This window comes from Candida tropicalis (assembly GCF_000006335.3).
Source record: "Candida tropicalis MYA-3404 genomic scaffold supercont3.6, whole genome shotgun sequence".
In the NCBI taxonomy this organism is placed as follows: Eukaryota; Fungi; Ascomycota; class Pichiomycetes; order Serinales; family Debaryomycetaceae; genus Candida; species Candida tropicalis.
The window spans coordinates 1-17,834 of record NW_003020058.1 but is presented as its reverse complement, the minus strand read 5'-3'; the positions used below and the strand labels follow the sequence as shown (position 1 = coordinate 17,834).

At 37.4% G+C, this 17,834-nt stretch overlaps 10 protein-coding genes across 10 annotated transcripts; 5 read left to right on the top strand and 5 right to left on the bottom strand. All coding sequences in view use genetic code 12, as the record gives it.

The window, feature by feature from the left end:
* Window positions 1-1,183: 1,183 nt before the first annotated feature.
* On the top strand, window positions 1,184-3,118 carry RIM8 (Rim8p; the record flags this gene model as incomplete). The annotated part of the gene is made up of 1 exon (XM_002549946.1): window positions 1,184-3,118. The coding sequence occupies one exon, from the start codon at window positions 1,184-1,186 to the stop codon at window positions 3,116-3,118; it is 1,935 nt and encodes a 644-aa protein (XP_002549992.1).
* A 172-nt stretch (window positions 3,119-3,290) lies between these two features.
* Window positions 3,291-6,581, bottom strand: KEL1 (Kel1p; the record flags this gene model as incomplete). Its single annotated transcript, XM_002549945.1, has 1 exon — window positions 3,291-6,581. The coding sequence occupies one exon, from the start codon at window positions 6,579-6,581 to the stop codon at window positions 3,291-3,293; it is 3,291 nt and encodes a 1,096-aa protein (XP_002549991.1).
* Window positions 6,582-7,760: 1,179 nt separating this feature from the next.
* Window positions 7,761-9,872, top strand: VPS53 (Vps53p; the record flags this gene model as incomplete). Its single annotated transcript, XM_002549944.1, has 1 exon — window positions 7,761-9,872. One exon carries the CDS (start codon window positions 7,761-7,763, stop codon window positions 9,870-9,872), a length of 2,112 nt encoding a protein of 703 aa, XP_002549990.1.
* Window positions 9,873-9,933: 61 nt separating this feature from the next.
* TRP1 (phosphoribosylanthranilate isomerase) lies at window positions 9,934-10,611 on the top strand (the record flags this gene model as incomplete). The annotated part of the gene is made up of 1 exon (XM_002549943.1): window positions 9,934-10,611. One exon carries the CDS (start codon window positions 9,934-9,936, stop codon window positions 10,609-10,611), a length of 678 nt encoding a protein of 225 aa, XP_002549989.1.
* CCT8 (chaperonin-containing T-complex subunit) lies at window positions 10,599-12,221 on the bottom strand (the record flags this gene model as incomplete). The annotated part of the gene is made up of 1 exon (XM_002549942.1): window positions 10,599-12,221. The coding sequence occupies one exon, from the start codon at window positions 12,219-12,221 to the stop codon at window positions 10,599-10,601; it is 1,623 nt and encodes a 540-aa protein (XP_002549988.1).
* Window positions 12,222-12,307: 86 nt separating this feature from the next.
* On the top strand, window positions 12,308-13,039 carry CTRG_04284 (cardiolipin synthase; the record flags this gene model as incomplete). The annotated part of the gene is made up of 1 exon (XM_002549941.1): window positions 12,308-13,039. One exon carries the CDS (start codon window positions 12,308-12,310, stop codon window positions 13,037-13,039), a length of 732 nt encoding a protein of 243 aa, XP_002549987.1.
* Window positions 13,008-13,670, bottom strand: CTRG_04283 (uncharacterized protein; the record flags this gene model as incomplete). The annotated part of the gene is made up of 1 exon (XM_002549940.1): window positions 13,008-13,670. One exon carries the CDS (start codon window positions 13,668-13,670, stop codon window positions 13,008-13,010), a length of 663 nt encoding a protein of 220 aa, XP_002549986.1.
* Window positions 13,667-14,137, bottom strand: CTRG_04282 (uncharacterized protein; the record flags this gene model as incomplete). The annotated part of the gene is made up of 1 exon (XM_002549939.1): window positions 13,667-14,137. The coding sequence occupies one exon, from the start codon at window positions 14,135-14,137 to the stop codon at window positions 13,667-13,669; it is 471 nt and encodes a 156-aa protein (XP_002549985.1).
* Window positions 14,138-14,340: 203 nt separating this feature from the next.
* Window positions 14,341-15,375, top strand: RCA1 (Rca1p; the record flags this gene model as incomplete). Its single annotated transcript, XM_002549938.1, has 1 exon — window positions 14,341-15,375. The coding sequence occupies one exon, from the start codon at window positions 14,341-14,343 to the stop codon at window positions 15,373-15,375; it is 1,035 nt and encodes a 344-aa protein (XP_002549984.1).
* Window positions 15,364-16,536, bottom strand: MVD (diphosphomevalonate decarboxylase; the record flags this gene model as incomplete). Its single annotated transcript, XM_002549937.1, has 2 exons — window positions 15,364-16,437; window positions 16,498-16,536. 2 exons carry the CDS (start codon window positions 16,534-16,536, stop codon window positions 15,364-15,366), a joined length of 1,113 nt encoding a protein of 370 aa, XP_002549983.1.
* Between the last annotated feature and the right edge of the window lie 1,298 nt (window positions 16,537-17,834).

Sequence of the window (17,834 nt, the reverse complement as noted above, 5' to 3'; positions counted from 1 at the left end):
AAGCAACGTAGACAATGGGAGACATTTTACTGCGATGCCTATTGCTCCTCACCTGTCAATTTCTCATACCAAGAAATTTTTTTGTGAGCTTTTTCTTCCTTGAAACAATGCAAGTGATTAAGGGAAGAAATGGTTGTTTCACTTTCCTTTATCGTAATTAAAGTGAGGGATCGCATTGGTAATTGCATGAATCGAAAACGTTGTGATTAACTATATTACATATTTTGCTCACCGAGATTCTATATGTCCATGTTAATGACCTTGTGTTATTAGGGAGTATTGTTATTTTTTTTTTAGTGCCACACGCACACTGGCTGTATGAAACCAGCCAATAATGTCTCGAAATTCATATACTATTAAGGTGGCTTAAGCAATATGTCGGCTTAAATTGTTTTTGGGGGGCAATATGGGGGTTGCTCTACAACGAAAAATTCGAGTTCTTTTTTATCCTCGAACACACACACACAGTTTACTCGGTGAATTAGATAATGCAAACAAAAAAAAAGGCGTTGAGTGATTTTCTACACCAAAAAAATAAAAAAACACACCAAATCCAGGGAGACGGAAAACATGATGAACGATTTATTTTTCTTTTTTTTTTTTTAATTTAATTTAATCAGACGGTTGGGGGGAAAACAAAAAATATATATACTTTACCTCCCTTCAGTTTAGAATTCTTTTTTTTTTCTTTGTAACATTCTTATATTTCAATATTGTAATCATCACTATCATCATCAAGTCCCCCTTTTTGATCATATATATTATATTGATTACTAAGACAAGAAATTAGTCAGGTCCCCTACTGTTTACACACCTTGTTCTTTCTTTCTTTTTTTTTTTTCCATTCCCGTGATTAATTTTTAATATTGCATTTCACACATAATCCGAACCAAGAAAGAAAGAAAAAGTAAAATCAAGAAAAAAAAAAAAAAAAACCAGAAAAACAAAAAATTTGCTGTCTGTCGGTGTGTGTGTGTTTTTCTTATATTCTTTATTTTAAAGACAGGAAATATTTCTTAAAATTAGAGCCTAGAATTATTAGGTACATATTTTCATCCAACATAATCAGAGTCAATATCTCGAGCCAACTAGCAATCAAGTTAGTGTTATCTTTATCTACGAGTCTACCCTCCTCACTACTACACCACAACAGGTTTCAAAGACCTCAACTGCTCGTGCCACCATGAGACGTGCGGTATCAAAAATACTACCCACCCCTAAATTATTCAACGAATCATACTCCAACTTCAAGATCGACTACCATTCTATAGATGACTTCTACATCCAACTAGATAACCCTCATAAGGTTTGGTTACCAGGGGAAGAAGTATCGGGGCAGATTGTCCTTATCTCCAAGAAAAACCTAGCAAACATTGTCATCACATTGACATTATTGGGATTTATCAAGATCAACGCATCAAGCCATCTGAAACTAAGGCCGTTGAAGCATACCTTATTTGATCACACAATCAAGATCTATGGAAGAGACGAAGATGAAGAGTTGGAAGATTCAAGTGATGAACTCAAAAATGGGCTTTTAAAAGGGGAGCATGTGTTCCCGTTCATTGTAAAATTACCCAATAAAAGAGTGTTTACATCGATAGATTTTGGGAAAGGTTCGATAAATTATACCTTGAAAGCTTCTATTGGGAATTCATCATCGTACACAACCCCAGCGACGCCACCTTTAAACGACAATGCAAGTAATGGAAGTTTCAGCAAAAAGAAATTTTTGTCCAATCCATCCTATATTTCTGAAAAAGTTATAAGTTTAGTAAATCCAATCGATGTATCACAACTATCGAGACCAAAACCAAAGAGACTAATAATAAAAGATCCAAGGTCTACAAAACTATCACGAATACAAACGTCAAGCTCCACAATAAATACAATATCGTCCAACGAACACGATCATTCAGTGGCTGAGAATCACAGTAGTTTGGAAGATTCTTCGGACCATAAATCTATCAGATCAACAGCAGTGCCAACAATTAAAGTGATATTGGAAGTGCCACAACGAGGATATTTACGAGGAGAACTTATACCACTTAAACTTTCAATAAACCATTTGAAGAAGATCCAAGATTTCAATGGTATCATAATCACTCTTGTGAGAGTGTGTCGTCTTGATAATGGACCGGACGGGGTGGTTGAATCTTTTAGAAAAGATTTGCAACAATTAATATTGCCACTATACGTGGATCCAGTTACTTTTCAATCTGAAATTAATTCCTCGGTCAGGGTTCCAGCAGATGCATTTCCTACAATTGTTGGTTGTCCATTGGTTTCTTTCCAGTATTTTGTGGAAGTTTTAATCAATCTTTCTGGTAAATCAGTGGCATTAGATTCCGACGTTGAAGCTCATAGTCATGCGAATAACCCACCAAACAGCAAAATGGACAGTTTTAAGTTCAACTACAATTCAGCCCAGAATGAGCGATCCAGTTATATCAACACGGACAGATTTAAAAGACTGAAGAAGTTTTTACAATTAACTACAGAGATTACCATAGGAACACATCGTCTGACCGCGGTCCAAGAGCAACATCAAGAAGACGAAACCATGTCAGCCAGATCATCGTCCATGGCTTCAAATACAAACTTATCCCCTGCGGTATTCACTTCTTCCTCACCAAGCTCTCCAGTCGAGCATCAACAACAAGCACCAGTTATTAATCCAATACCTGAAGCCGCAGCTGTTAACACGTTTACTCCACCATATGAAAACGTTGTGCCGCAGTATGACTTTGTGGCTAATATTCAAAACCAATCGGAGTTATCGGAGAAGGAACGAATGAGACAGCTTGAAACTAGTTTACTACCTTCTGCGCCACCAGATGAAGAGGATCTAGAAGATGGAGATCATAATCATCAGAACAATCTGGCACCACCACCACCACCTGTACCATCGACTAATAATACGGTCAGTCCAGTTCAAGTACCAAGTGCTAATCAGTTTACATTTTTCACATATCAAAATGCGAACTCATCACCTTCTCAAGTACAATTAGAAGATGATTTGTATCAAGAGCCAATGGATACAGCTCCAAATTACATGACAGTCAATAATGATCGCTTAGTCGTGCCACATGATAACAATTCCAATACGGACGTATAAAGAAAAAGATTTTGTATAGGAGAATTAGAAGTGCTTCATGCCATCATTGTAATATACATATTATCTTATAACATTAGGCAAACAACTATAATAATAATAACAATTATATATATATATAGAGAATAAAAAAAAGTAAACAAAAAGAATAGTACTGTATGCATACACACACGGTTTAATTATTTTGGGCTAGATAAAGTTGCTTTTGCAAGGATGTAACATTCTCTTTCAATTGGTCCCTTTCTTGTTTCAATATATACAAATCAGCTTCCAAGTCTTTCACTTTCATATTGTAGTGTGCTGCACTAATAACTGGCTCATCATCATCAAGAGCGTTTTCGGTATCTCCACCGTTGTTTTGTTGAAATTCATTAACAATAGGTGTACCATCTCTGGATACCATTCTCTTGCTGTTTGCCTTCTTGAAGATTTTTAATTCGTTGTTCTCTTTAACCAATTTATCCATCAAGATTCTTTGATTGTTCAACTCGTCTTGGTTCAATTGCAAAGCTTTACTAGTATTGTTAACCGATTGTATAGATTCACGATAATTATCCTCAGCAAGTTTCAATGATGTAGTTCTATCCTCCAAATCACGCTTAAGAGCCTCGATTTCCTGAGTAAATGTCTCTTCATTTTGTTTACCAATACGCAATAAATCGTCGACTTGTTGTTGTAATTTGGCAACAACTGGGTTATTTTCTGGAGCAGCTGACCCAGCAGGAGCAGCGGATGATTCACGACTAAAATTGGAATGTTTTTGACTCCATAACAGAACCAAATTTTCCAATTGAAAAGAAATATCCTTTCTAGATTTAGCAGTACTTAATATCGAACGGTCATCATTCGGAATATCAGTTTCTGCATCAGAAATTTCATCATCATTGTGAATAGCTTTATAGTTGTCAAATTCCAACAGTAAGTTTTGATACTTGACTTGCCATTCGTTAATTTCCTTATGTAATATTTCTTGGTCTTTAACTTGGTTGGTCAATTTATCAATTTGTTCCTCTTGCACTTTGATGACTTTTTGGAACTTGTCCAATTCTCCAATTTGGTGATCCATGAAAGGTTCAAACTCTTCAAACTTCTCTTGTAACTTGGTGTTTTCTTGTTCTAAATAAAGCAACTTGTTGTTCAACTCTAAACGTTCTAATTTATATCTGTTCAATTCAGAAATGTTAGTTGCCGATTGTGGTTGTTCTGGATCTAAGGCATTTGGATCAAGTGTAGCTTTCAATTCAGCAATAAGAGCATCCTTTTCATGGAGTTGCTTGGTGTAAGAGTCAACATCACGCAGCTGGGATTCTTGCAATAAAGAATTTTGACGTTCCAAATGTTCAATCTTTTCTGTGGCCTTTTGCATTTGTTCTTTGGTAGATGCCTTCAATTGAACTAATTCATTTGTCAACTCAGAAATGATCTTTTTTACTTTACCATCTGGGTGTTGTTGTTCAACCAGTGGCGAGGACGAAATATCAATGGATTTTTGCACTGGCACACCAACAGAATGTGATACGTCAGTCAAGTCCTCTTTAACAAATGTATGTGCATGGTCATGAACGTCTTCATCATTAGACGCAAATCCATTGCCAGTAATTCCAGCACCCAATGCCGCTGTTGCGGCAGCTGCTCCTCCTCCAATGACTGCTGGTGTAACATTTGCAGCTTCGGACAACCCAGGAGCGTCATCTTGTCGTGGATCAAGTGATCTTCTTCTCAATGGTTCTGTAATTTCCCCGTTGTTTACTATGCTGTTGTTATCATGATCTTCTTCTTCTTCTATTTGAGGAACAGAGGGTTCATTCAAATAAGTTGGTTCATAAGGAGAATCATCATCAATTTGCGAAATGGTAGCAGAAGGTAAATCAACTTCCACAAAATTATCATCCTGTCTTCTCTCTGGTGATGGAGAACCACGAGCAGATGCTTGTGGAGTAGCAAAATCTTCTGGTCCAGCAGAAAAGCTTCGTGCATGATCATGGGCTTGTACATCTTTTCTTGATGAAGCAGCAACCTTTCTTGGTCGGCCGTATTGTTCATCGTCAACAACTTCTTGTTCTATTGGTTCAGCAACGTACAGTTGAACTGGAGTGGCACCCATAAAATATTCCACAGTACTCAAGTCCAACTCATAAATCATAGTTCCAAGCTCTTCACCATTGAAGGTTTCATAAGTGTCAAAGTTATTTGGATCACTATCGATATAATCATTTTTGTCACCACCCATAATCAAAACTTTATTCAACTTTGGAATCAAGGTCATTGAATGCCCACATCTAGGACCCGGTCCGTTTTCTTCAGCAGATTGTCTCAATTTGGTCCATTCCAACGTGTTCAAATCTAAAGCATATAAGGAACTGTAGATTATTCCACTAAAGTCGTTACCACCGTATATATACAACTTGTCATCAATAACACAACTAGAATGTTCGTTCACTGGCAAGGGGATGTCACCAACAGTGTTGACTTGGGTCCATTTGTCATCAGTAGCATCAAAGACCCACAAATCATTGGACACCTTTTCATTGTTATATACCCCACCAAATACATAGATTTTGTTTTTATAAACGGACATGGAATGGTTTGTCAATGGAGGTGGTTTGAAATTGTTGAGTGGTTTAACCAATTCCCACGATGCCTTTGGCGACTTGAAGGAATTCAATTCAAAATAATACAAGTCATTGTAAACATCATTTTCCAATTGACCACCAAACAAATAAAGACGAGAGGAGCTATTATTCAACGAGATCACGCCAACAGAATGTCCATAACGACCATTTGGCTTGTTGAGAATATGGCTTGGAATGGTGTATTTGTTGTTGTTAATGTTAAACAAGTAAAAATTGTTATCGGGGAAACCATTCATATCAGTGTCCACGGTATCACCACCATAGATAATAAACGCATTACCGCAAAGTACACCTGAATGGCCAACTCGTGCTGGTGGGTTGTTGTTATTTGAGACTTCAATTTGTTCAGCAACATATCCATGGAGCTGGTTTGGCATGATCTTCCAGGTATCACCAAAGACAGACCCATCTTTCAAACCACCCATGATGAAAATTTCATTCTTTTCACTTGATGAAGTGGCGGCAGCATGTCTATACCGAGGGAATGGGGAATCATAGAGCTTGTATCTCTTCCAAGGAGAAACAACTGAAGGTGGTGGTTGATTGTGTATTCTTGGCTGTGGAGTAATCAGTGGCATTGGTTTTACTGGAACTGGTTGTGGGATTTCTTGTTTTGTAGATACTTGTTGTGGGGATTGATGATGATGTTGATGATGTTGTTGTTGTTGTGTTTGTTTCAGTGGGGAGCTTAAAATGCTTGTGAATCTTTTGCTGGTTCTCTTTTTCTCTGAAGTAATTGATGAAGCAGTAGTTGAAGTAGTAGAATCGGGATCTACGTCTATTGAATGTTGATCTTTCTTTTTATGTTTACTTCCAAATCTAAAACGAGCCATAAGTATTGGAATTGTCACTAGAGAAAGGTAACTAGTTCTTGTTGTATTTTTTCTCTTTTGTCAATTGTATTAAAAAAAAAGAACAAAAAAAAAAAAATAATGTCAAGTCCTCTCTCTTTACTGATTTTGGAAATGTTCTTGCCAAAAAAAATTGTCCAATATTCTTAATGATCAACTGAGGCAAGTATTAAAGGATGGCCCAAGTTTATCGATAATTAATTGAATGGGAAAGTATTAAAATCAACTAAGAATTAATTTTCTTATTTCTAAAACAAAACAAAAAAAAAAAGAATATGTGTTGTTCTTTTATTTCTAAGAAACTTTCCAAACTTAATAATAAATTGGATTGGAAAAAAAAAAAAGGAATTTTATAAAATAAAAATTTCCTGACTTTGTTTTTTTTCGGCTTCGGTATGTGTTAAATAAAAGAAAATTCCTCACGAGTATAATAGAAAAATAGTTTAGTTATTGTTAACCAGGAAATCTATTATTTTGGGGGGGGGGGCAATAAAGTAAGAACAGGATAAAAACATGAAAAAAATACAAATACAGAAAAGGGAAATTTACTGGATCATTTATAGATTTTTTTTTCATGATTATAACCTGTAATATTACAGGGCTGTTTGAGCCATTCGTATTTTACAAATACACGTATGTAAGTAATTAGAACAACCGAAAAAAAACCAAACCCTGGTAGAGCAGCGCAGCACCTCATGTGATACTAACGATGGGGCTCGACAAACATGGATGTGGTTCGTTAACCATTCACTTGAAATATGATATTCCGATTCGTTTTTGAAAGAATCCAATCAGTTTATCTGAGTTGGTACAAATTACTACCTAAACTAAACTAAACTAAAAAAAAAAAAATGATGTACGAAAAAATAAACTATCTTAGAACATTTCCTGTTTGGGAAATAGTGATAAATCGTTAGCACAAACCTTATTGTATAGATATTTTACTTGAATAGGATATGGGTCATCATCGGTGTTCAATAAATCAGGGGGAGGGGTTATTCTTTTGGATGAGTCTAAATCTGACACATTGGATGGGTAGTAGTTGATGGTGTAGATAATTACGACAGTTACCACGAAAAAAAAGTATATTTCTGACAAGATCAAGGAGAGAGAGAGAAAAAAAAATTTGAATTAACCACGTCGAGTATAGTGTTGGCAACAATGAACTCAATTGATTACGACCCTAGAACGCATTTGAATGAAATCTTCAGCTCTCCCGGTGCACTTGAGGAGTTACCTCAATTGTTGAATCATACTTCGAAATACAAACAACAAGTGACAAATGAGGTTAATGAATCGATTGCTCAGTACCAGAGGGTAGACTTGGCTGGTGACATAACCAATCTTGTGAATACAGTTAAAGAGGTGAAAATAGGATCCCAGTCAACCAAAGAATCAATTACTGAAATGACTAGTTCTATACAAAAGTTGGATTATTACAAGAAGAACTTAGTGGCGTCGATGACTGTGTTGAAGAGATTGCAAATGTTGATCAACGTAAACAATACATTGAGTACTATTTTACCAACACATAATTACAAGGAAATCTACCAACTACTTGGTGTTATGAAGGAGTTATTACTGTTTTTCCAACCATACAAGTCGATTGATGAGATTAACCAGATCAATCTTAAGATAGTACACACCCAGAATAAGTTGATTGATGATATTTTCATGGACTTTGAGGAGTTTCACAACAAAGACGAAGAGCAACTTTTATATGGTGCTCAAATCTTGGAGTTGATTGATGTAAAGTATAAGGAAAAGTTGTTGTCTTGGTTTTACAATTCTCAATTGCGTGATTTGAAAGAGGTTTTTAGTGGAGAAGCCGGGTCTTTGGATAACTTGAACAGGCGGTTTATTTATTTTAAGAATATTCTAAAACAGGTCCAACAATACAAGATTTTCCCATGGGATGTATCGAAAGAGATTGTTCAAGAGTTTTGTAAAATGACCAAACTGGACATATCAAAGTTGTTGTATAATTCCAAAGTCGAATCAAAGAGTCTTTTGGATAACTTGACTACTACGTTAGAGTTTGAGAAATCGTTAAATTTGACTAATGAAATATCCCTGGCATTTGAGCCATACTTATCCATCTGGGTGCATGAACAAGATAAATACTTGAATTCGAAGATCCTTGAGTTTTCTGCCGTATCGCAATTGCCACCAGAACTCAAAGACTCGTCATCAGATGTTCCAAACATTGCTGTGTCGTCTACTGAGTTGTTCAAGATTTTTAATCGGTTGTTGGCTCATATTTCAAAACTTACTGATGGGGACACGATAGTTGATTTGGCAAAATTGTTCAATAGGTACTTGCTAGAGTATAACAACCGTATATTATTACCTATACTTTCAACTGATGACTATAGTAACGAGTCCTTGAAATATTTCACCATGTTGTTGAACACTGGTGATTATATTATTGGAAACATTGATGAGTTGTACGAGAGAATCCAGAAATTGACAAAAAACACCATTCCTCAGTTTAACACTGACGTGTTTTACCAGTTGATAAACAAAAGCATCTCGAGTTTGTTGATGAAAATGTCCACCGATTATAAACCATGTTGGAGAGAATTTTTCAATATTGCCTGGGAGCATTTAGACTCAGTGAATGATATATCTTCATACATGAATGATTTAAAAACAAAAACAGCCGATAACTTAAAGATCATTCTTCCGTTGATTATCCGTGACAGTTATGTGCGTAATTTTTGTGATAAACTTGTTGAATTATTGGTAACAACCATTGCAAACAATTTGAAGTTTGTAAAACCATTACAAGCATCCAGCGTGGAGCAAATATCCATGGATGTTTATTCATTGAAAGAGTTGGCGTTGAAATTCCCGTTGTATTCTGCAAAAGAGGTATCCAAGTCATATGTCAAGTTTGTCAATAGTCATTTCCATGATTTAGAATCCTTGTTGAAGCTTCTCATGGTACCTATTGTTCCTGTGGAGAACATAATTGAAAGTTATTTTGAATTAATTGGGGACAAGTCGATTAGTAATTTTGTCAAGGTGTTGAATCTAAAGAATGTAGACAAGACGGACCATCACAAATACGTGGAGAATTTTAAATTACAATTATCGATCGACGATGGGGCAGTGACAAGTTGTAGTTTGTTACAGAATTTAGAAGACGAAGAGGATTTATCTCGAGCAGCTACCCCAGAGGTTAAACTTAATGAAAAATTCGAGAGTCATGTAAACAAGATTAACGAGAACTTTAAAAATTTCGGCAAGTTTTTCCGCAAAGATGAGTAGAAAAAAAAAAAAAAATTAATATACAAACAAAAAAACCTTTTTTGTTCTATTACTCTATGCAATGAAGATTGTTAAGATTTGTGGTTTGAAAACTGTTGATGCAGCGAAAGTTGCGATCGATAATGGTGCCAACTTGTTGGGTTGTATTTTAGTTCCTAATCGTGCTAGAACTATTGATCATGAAGTGGCAAAAGAGATCTCAAAATTGGTCAAAAGAGAAAGAAAGCCATTCAAACCTACTGGCAATACCCCCACAGAACATTTTGAACAAGTATCACAGTGGATTATTGAAAATGGTCCATTTTTAGTGGGCGTATTCAGAAACCAACCAAGAGAAGAAGTTTTTCGTATTGCACGAGAGTTGGATTTGGATTTCATCCAACTACATGGTCTGGAAGACAAGGTACTGTTTATCAACGATGAGTTTGGAGTCATCCCACGATACGTTGTTCCTGATGAGATTGATCTTTTACAAGAACAAAGCAATGCATTAATGCAATGTGTGAGTTTACCATTACTTGATTCCGAAGCAGGGGGTGAAGGTAAATTAATCGACTGGTCATACATTGAATCACTTCCTACAAAAGCTATTCTCGCGGGCGGGTTGACACCAGATAATATTCCCGTGTTTGACAATATCCTTGGGTATGATGTCAGTGGAGGGGTTGAAACAAACGGTATTAAAGATTCAACTAAAATTATAAACTTTATAAATAGAGGTCATAATCAATCATCTTGATCCCAGTTACCTGGTCTTGGTTGCTTTGGCATAACTGGTCCACCAGCTCTCTTTGCCATGATGATTTGGTCTATAGATAAAATAGTGTTTGTAGCTTCAACAGCCAAGCTAATAGCAGATCTTTTAGTGGCCAATGCATCGTAGACACCAGTATCAGTGACTTCACCAGAGTCAATGTCAACACCAGCTTTGATACCACCTTCTTCGGCATGAGCAGCATGAAGTTTACTCAAGATTTCAGATGAGTCGTGACCGGAAGTGTCTGCCAATACTCTTGGAATAACTTCAAAAGCTTTGGCGAAATTCTTGATGGCCAATTGCAACAAACCTGGGGTGGTTTCACCATAAGCAGTAACGCGTTTCATCAACTCAATTTCAACAGCACCAGCACCTGGTAACAATCTGTTATCCTTGACCAACCCCTTGATGGAGTTGACACCGTCATCAATAGCTCTTTCAACATCATCCAAATTGTTTTGTGTAGCACCTCTGATAACAATGGTGGCAGTTCTGGAAGTTGATTCGTCTTGTCTAAAGATTGTAACTCTATCACCACCAATTTCTTTGGTTTCAATAACATCGATTTCTCCCATTTCATCTGGCATTGGTGCACCCAAACGTGGCAATGGGGTAGCACCACAGACTTGACATACTCTTCTCAAATCAAATTTGGATGGAACTCTTAATACCAAAATGCCGTACTTGTTAAGGTAATGTAAAGCCAATTCACCAACATTGGATCCGGCAACAACAACTTTAACACCAGAATCATTGATTTCTTTACACATTTGATCCAATTGTTGTTCTTCACCTTTGGTGAAGTCGAGCATTTCTTGAGCATTATGAAGAAGTACAGTACCCTTTGTTTCTGTGGTTGAAATATCTATTGGACAAGTGAAAACGACAACTTTGGACTTTTTGATGCTCTTGACAGTTCCTTCTGGTTCTCTTGGAAAAACCATACCTTTAACAACTTGGGATTGGGAAAGAGATGAACCCATGATCTTAACCACTCTTACGTTGTCAACATTGAATGATCCATTCTTGATGATCAATTTGATGGCGTCAACCACCAACCTACTGATGGTACTTTCCACACCATATTGTTTGGCTGCAATGACTGGTTTGACAGCTTTCAATAAATCAGATTCAAATGACTCGACTTTATCAACAACTAAATCGTCCAAAGTTTCCATGACAAATTTATTGGCCAAATTAAACCCTTGTATGATTTCACTGACATTCAATCCCAATGTTAATAATTTTTCGGCGACATTTAAAAACTCGCCCGCAAGGACAATGACCAAGTTGGTGTTGTCACCCATTTCAAACTCCTGCTGTTTAGAAGCTTGGATCAAGATTTTCACAACTGGATGAACAATCTCTAATTCGTTGAGCATGGTTGCTGCATCATTGGTGATGAATTTCTTTCCCAATTTGTTGACTATGATCTTGTTTCTTCCGCTTGGTCCCATGGATGTGAGAATTATAGAAGCGATTTCACGAACAGCTTCAATGTTTCTAATAATTGCCCCATCGGCATTGGAAAAGGAAGAGTATCCTTGTTTAAACAACCCTGAGTTTGGTGCTTGTGGCAATTTCAATGACATTGTTGATACCAGAAAGGTTGAACAGAGAGCAGGAAGAAAGAAAAAAAAAATAAAAGGAAAAACAGGAAAAAAATTTTTTTTTTTTGATGCGTCTTTTTCTTGTTTCTGTTCGTGTAGAACATTCTATCAATATGCTCAAAATTCATCCAACAATACTACGTGTTCCTCAAGTAGGGATTCTAAGATCGGGATTAGTTCGTTATTCTACAAAGCCGAGAATTAGTAATTCGTTGTGGACTATTCCTAATGTGTTGACATATACGAGAATTCTCACTACACCTGCCATTGGGTATTATATAGTTTCGGGAAACTCGACCATGGCCTTGCTGTTGTTTACATATTCATGCGTTACTGATTTCGTTGATGGGTTTATTGCAAGAAAGTTTAATATGAAATCGGTTGTGGGGTCCATTATTGATCCTTTGGCAGACAAGTTTCTCATGACGGCATGTACGTTGTCGTTGGGGTATATTCATGCCATACCACCAGCAATAGCAAGTATAATTATAGGAAGAGATGTGATGTTGAGCTTCATGTCGTTTTATTATAGATACAAGAGCTTACCGGCACCAAGGACGTTTGAAAAGTTTGTTAGTATTGGTCAAGTTCCTACAATTAGCGTCCATCCGAATTTACTTGGAAAAGCCAACACTGCGTTACAGATGTTTTATATTGGAAGTTTGGTATACCGTCCGTTGTTGGAACTGGCACTTTCAGATGCATTTTTCGACGGGTTTGGGTTAGTGGTTGGTGCCACCACGCTATTGAGTGGGGCTAATTATTTATTTAGCAAGAAAGCATGGAAATATGTAAAATAGCTGGGTTATCATGGATGATTAAGAGAGCCTTGACTGTTGCTGGCTGGTAGTTGATTTTCTTTAGCAATTTGAAATGGAATAAAACTAAGGTGTTGATGTGTTTTACCGAGAATGGGTACGTTTCAGGTTGGAGGTTGGCCACTAGGTTGGAAATGGTTGCATTGGAGATGGACCCATAGGACCTTTTCTTTTTTATAATCTTGTACATATTCGATAAGCAAAACGGACCTACCTGGGAAGGTTTATATTTCAATAAAAAATGATAGAACCATAGTAATTTTAGCTTTGTATGTGATGAGTTGCCTATTATTTGCAAACATTCTAAGGTGAATTGCTGGAGCTGGGGAGTGAATGATTTGGACTTGATTTTGGCTAAAAATGTAAACACCAACTGGTTATGGAACTTTGATGTGCCATTGACAAGGAAATACTTGATGATTTCGAGGGTAGATGATAAATCGTAGTAAGAATTCCGAGTCAACGTGTAGGAATAATAATCCAAGTTGTAGGGTTGCAAAAGTGCCACAATCTGGGGATCGATTTCGTCCAATAGACGTGCAATAATTTCGTGGATACTTTTCCCAGTACGTCTCTTGATACGTATGATTGCCAATGCCAAAGGTAAGATCATCGTTTCTTTCTTAACCGGATCCAGACTCTTTTGCGGATGGTGTTGCCAAAATAGTATTTCCCCTTCCAGCCATTATCACATTGGAAAAAAAGATTCGAGTACATCCAGCCGTGGGGGTCGACATCTTTGTACATGTACACGTACCAATGGCTCCATTCCCATTCCCAATTTGAATCTGGTAAAGGATAATTTTCTAGTTTAGATAGCGGTACTGTGAGACGTTTCCCATTGATGTTTTGGTAGTTTGATGGATCGATAATAGGGAGAAGTGATCGGTGAGAGAATAAAGGAATACCAAATATTTTGATTCCCCGTTCGTTTTCTATGATGAAATCAAATTGGTATGGTGTGGTTGAAATGGAATCGTTAAACTGTTTAAACACCCGAAAGTCTTCAACCAATGATCCTGGGCGTGCCAGTTGGACCTTGAGTGATAAATCTTGAATTAAAGATATAGATTCGTCCATGGTTAAACACAAGAGAGAAAAGAGAGAGAGAGAGATTTTTTCTTCGCTGTTGATTAAAAAAAAAGCAATTATGTAGGGGTGATGACGAAAGAGCCAGTACGTCGTAAATATACAATATAGATCTAGATGAAATAAAGTTATTAGAATATAGGCTAATACAAGGGGGTCGAACTATTGACGGAAGTTTAGATGGGTTAGATTATATGAGTATATGTGGAGAAAGTATTCATTGTTTAGTCAACGTTCAAGGAGTGAAATTGTTCGCTCTTTTTCCAGTAATTCTCATGGTTTTTCTTTTATTTTTTTTCTTTTTTTTTCTTTTTTATCATCGATTTTTTTTTTTTTCCCTCTACACAATCAAAACCACACCACTCCTTGTTTTTAACACTACAACACAAATGAATTTCCCACCTCCAGTCGATCAACCGTCGTTATTTTCTGATCAACAGGTTCCTATGAGAGATGAGCAGACATTGGCTGCTGAACTTGAAAAGACCAAGATTGAAAATTTCCCGTATCACAACCCGTTCGATGTGAATTCATATCCGATTACTAATCCGCCGTTATTTGACTCAACGATGATGGTTCCTTATACTACGGCCGATGGGGTTCCAAGAAGAAGAAGAATTTCCATTTCAAATGGTCAGATTGGCCAGATTATTAACCACGAGGCTTTTTTCGAAGATGAGAAAAATGCGGAGTTTTCCGTGGAGTTGGACAGTAGACCGCAGAGTTCGTTTGATGATGCTATACAATCACTGTTTAGTCCAACACAACCAGCAGGACAAATGCTGCAGCAAGCGCAGTTGCCAACTATGACTCCACTGGATCCACTAGCACAACAACAATCTGTCGCTCCAGCGGCACCACCACCACCAACTCAACAGCAACAACAACAACAACAATCAACAGTTGCTGGTGTACCACCGCCAAACCATCAACTACTATATAACAACGAAGTTATCTACAACCCTAACGATGGTCCTATTCCAGGAACTGCTGCTTGGAAGAGAGAAAGGTTGCTAGAGAGAAACAGGATTGCTGCTTCCAAATGTAGACAAAGGAAAAAGCAGGCCCAGCTCCAGTTGCAAGATAGCATGGTTAAGATGGAACAGGAACTACAACAAAAGGATGCTAAAATCAAGCAATTGGAATCTACTATTGAATTATACAAGGTGACTATAAGACGAAGTATCAAGGAAGGTAATTTGGAAAAGCTAGAAGATTTAGTTTGGTAACCCAGTTTCGGTGTTGATTAATGACTCTTTTGTAACTTGTGGTCCTTGGCCAATAGATGTTTGAATAATACGAGAAACACCTTGAATTGGGGTTTCGGCATTGTAGGTTTTCTTCCATCCTTGAACATGACCAAATGACTTGTAGAGTTCGCTCAAGACTTTATCTTCATTAGCAGCGTCGTAGTAGATGACGGCGTTTGGACCAGCGTCAAATGTGTAAGCAGCAATGGTTGATTCCTTGTTGATGCCTTCAACCAATTTGATGATTCTCTTGGAAGTATCGTTGAGGTAAAAGATTGGTGGGTAAGAGTCTAAACAGACGGCATGGAAGGAGTTTGAATCCTTCATGGTTAATTCGGCAAATTTAGGGAAATCTTTTTCAACAATGGATTTTTTCATTTCTTCAAAACGTTTTGGAACAACTTCGGTGATACGGTGGGCAAATAAGTCAGAGGTTTGCACGGTAGCTTGCATACCGGTAGTACTTGGAGTATCCTTTTTGTCATCACTAACAACCAAAATAACAGCTCTCATACTTGGCCAGTGGTCCAAAGGAGCAACTTCAACGGCTTTGGAATCTTCACCATCAGCGGCTTGACCCATTTCCCAAGCAACAAATCCACCAAAGAGGGATCTACAAGCAGACCCAGAACCTTTACGAGCAATCTTGGACAATTCAGACATGTCTTGTGGTAATTCAAACAACTTGGCAATGGCAGTGATCAACGCAGCAAATCCAGCAGCTGAAGAGGCCAAACCAGCAGCAGTTGGGAAGTTGTTTTCAGAGACAATGTGTAATTTCATTTGGGATAATTTTGGTAAACTTGAGTTGGTGGATTCGACGTTTTGTCTCAATTGTCTTAAATCAGCCAAACATGCTTGAGTTCTTGGGGTATCCAAGGATTCCAATTTACCATTGAGCCATAATTGATCTTTTTCAAAAGTTTCATCAGCGGCGGCTGTAGTTAAAGTTCTCAAATCATCTTGGGAAAGTGTGACTGAAATCGAGGAGTTGGTTGGCAAGTTTAAGTTTTTATCACGTTTCCCCCAGTATTTAAGGGTCTGCAATGAATGTTAGTAATCAGGAACTGGATAATGACATCAACAATTGATTATACATACAGCGATATTAACTGGAGCAGTGACTGAAGCTGTGTACATTTCTGGTGGTGTGTATCGGTTACATCAATGAAAAAAATTTTCCAGCTCACCACGCGATTTATACCAAAAAAAAAAAAAAAAAAAAAAGAAATAACAATAGATAATATATATATTACAACACACAAAAACAAATCAGAATAATATAAAAAAAGAAAAAACTACTTACTTTTTTTGGTCCATCTCCAGATTCTGGCTTTGCAGTCACCACTACCAGTAGCAAAGATACCTTCAGTACCTTGTGAATTTAAAGAAACAGCCACGGAGATGACAGAGTTGCGGTGTCCTTGTAACATCAACAATGGGTTACCAGAAAATTGGTCCCAAAAGATAACCCCACGGTCCTTTGAACCGGACAAGATGTATTCGTTGTTTGGAGTACAGCAAACAGACAAGACGAAATCTTTGTGACCAATGTAAGTGACTTCACAGCTGGATTTCTTATCTGGTTTACCTTCCAAGTTCCATAACTTGACAGTTCTGTCCAAGGAACCAGAAGCAATTTGGTTACCATTGTTGGAGAAGGCAACAGAGTAGACGGAGTCTTCGTGGCCATTGCTGTTTTCGTTACCACAGTCCAATCTTTCAACCAAGAATCCTGTAGTGGAATCCCAAACTCTAACGGTTCTATCCAAGGAACCAGCGGCAATCAACTTACCATCTGGGGAAACCGCAACAGTGGTGACACCGTCTTCGATGGATAAAGTCAATGAGCACTGAGATGATCTCAAGTCCCAAATTCTAACTGATCTATCACCGGAACCAGAGACCAATCTGTCTCCATCTGGGAAAAAGTCCAAAGAATAGATATCTTGTTCGTGTCCTCTTAAAATCTTGATGATTCTTTTGGTGGTTAAATCCCAGATTCTGATTAATTTATCTTCAGCACCAGTAGCCAAGAGTTTACCATCTGGGGAGAAACAAACAGACCTGATGTACAAGTCTCCAGAAGCAGGGGCGTTTTCTTCTTTGTTTTCATTGGTGGTGTCATCAATTAACTTGGCAACCAATTCACCGGTTTCAACATTGAACACCTGGGTGGTTTTGTTACAACCAGTAGCGATGAATTTACCGTCCTTGGAGAATCTAACACAACAAACAACGGAAGAGTGGTCCAAAGAGTGGATTAAATCAATGTCTAAATCTTTGGAGAAAGCTGGGTTGTACAAGACGTAGTATTCCAAATTTTGTTTCTTAAACTCTGGGTTGGCTTTTGAGACATCCAAATCTTGTAAGAATGGAGGAATTCCTTCACATGGAGAGCCTTTTGGGATGGATTGACAATGTACTGAGATTTATCA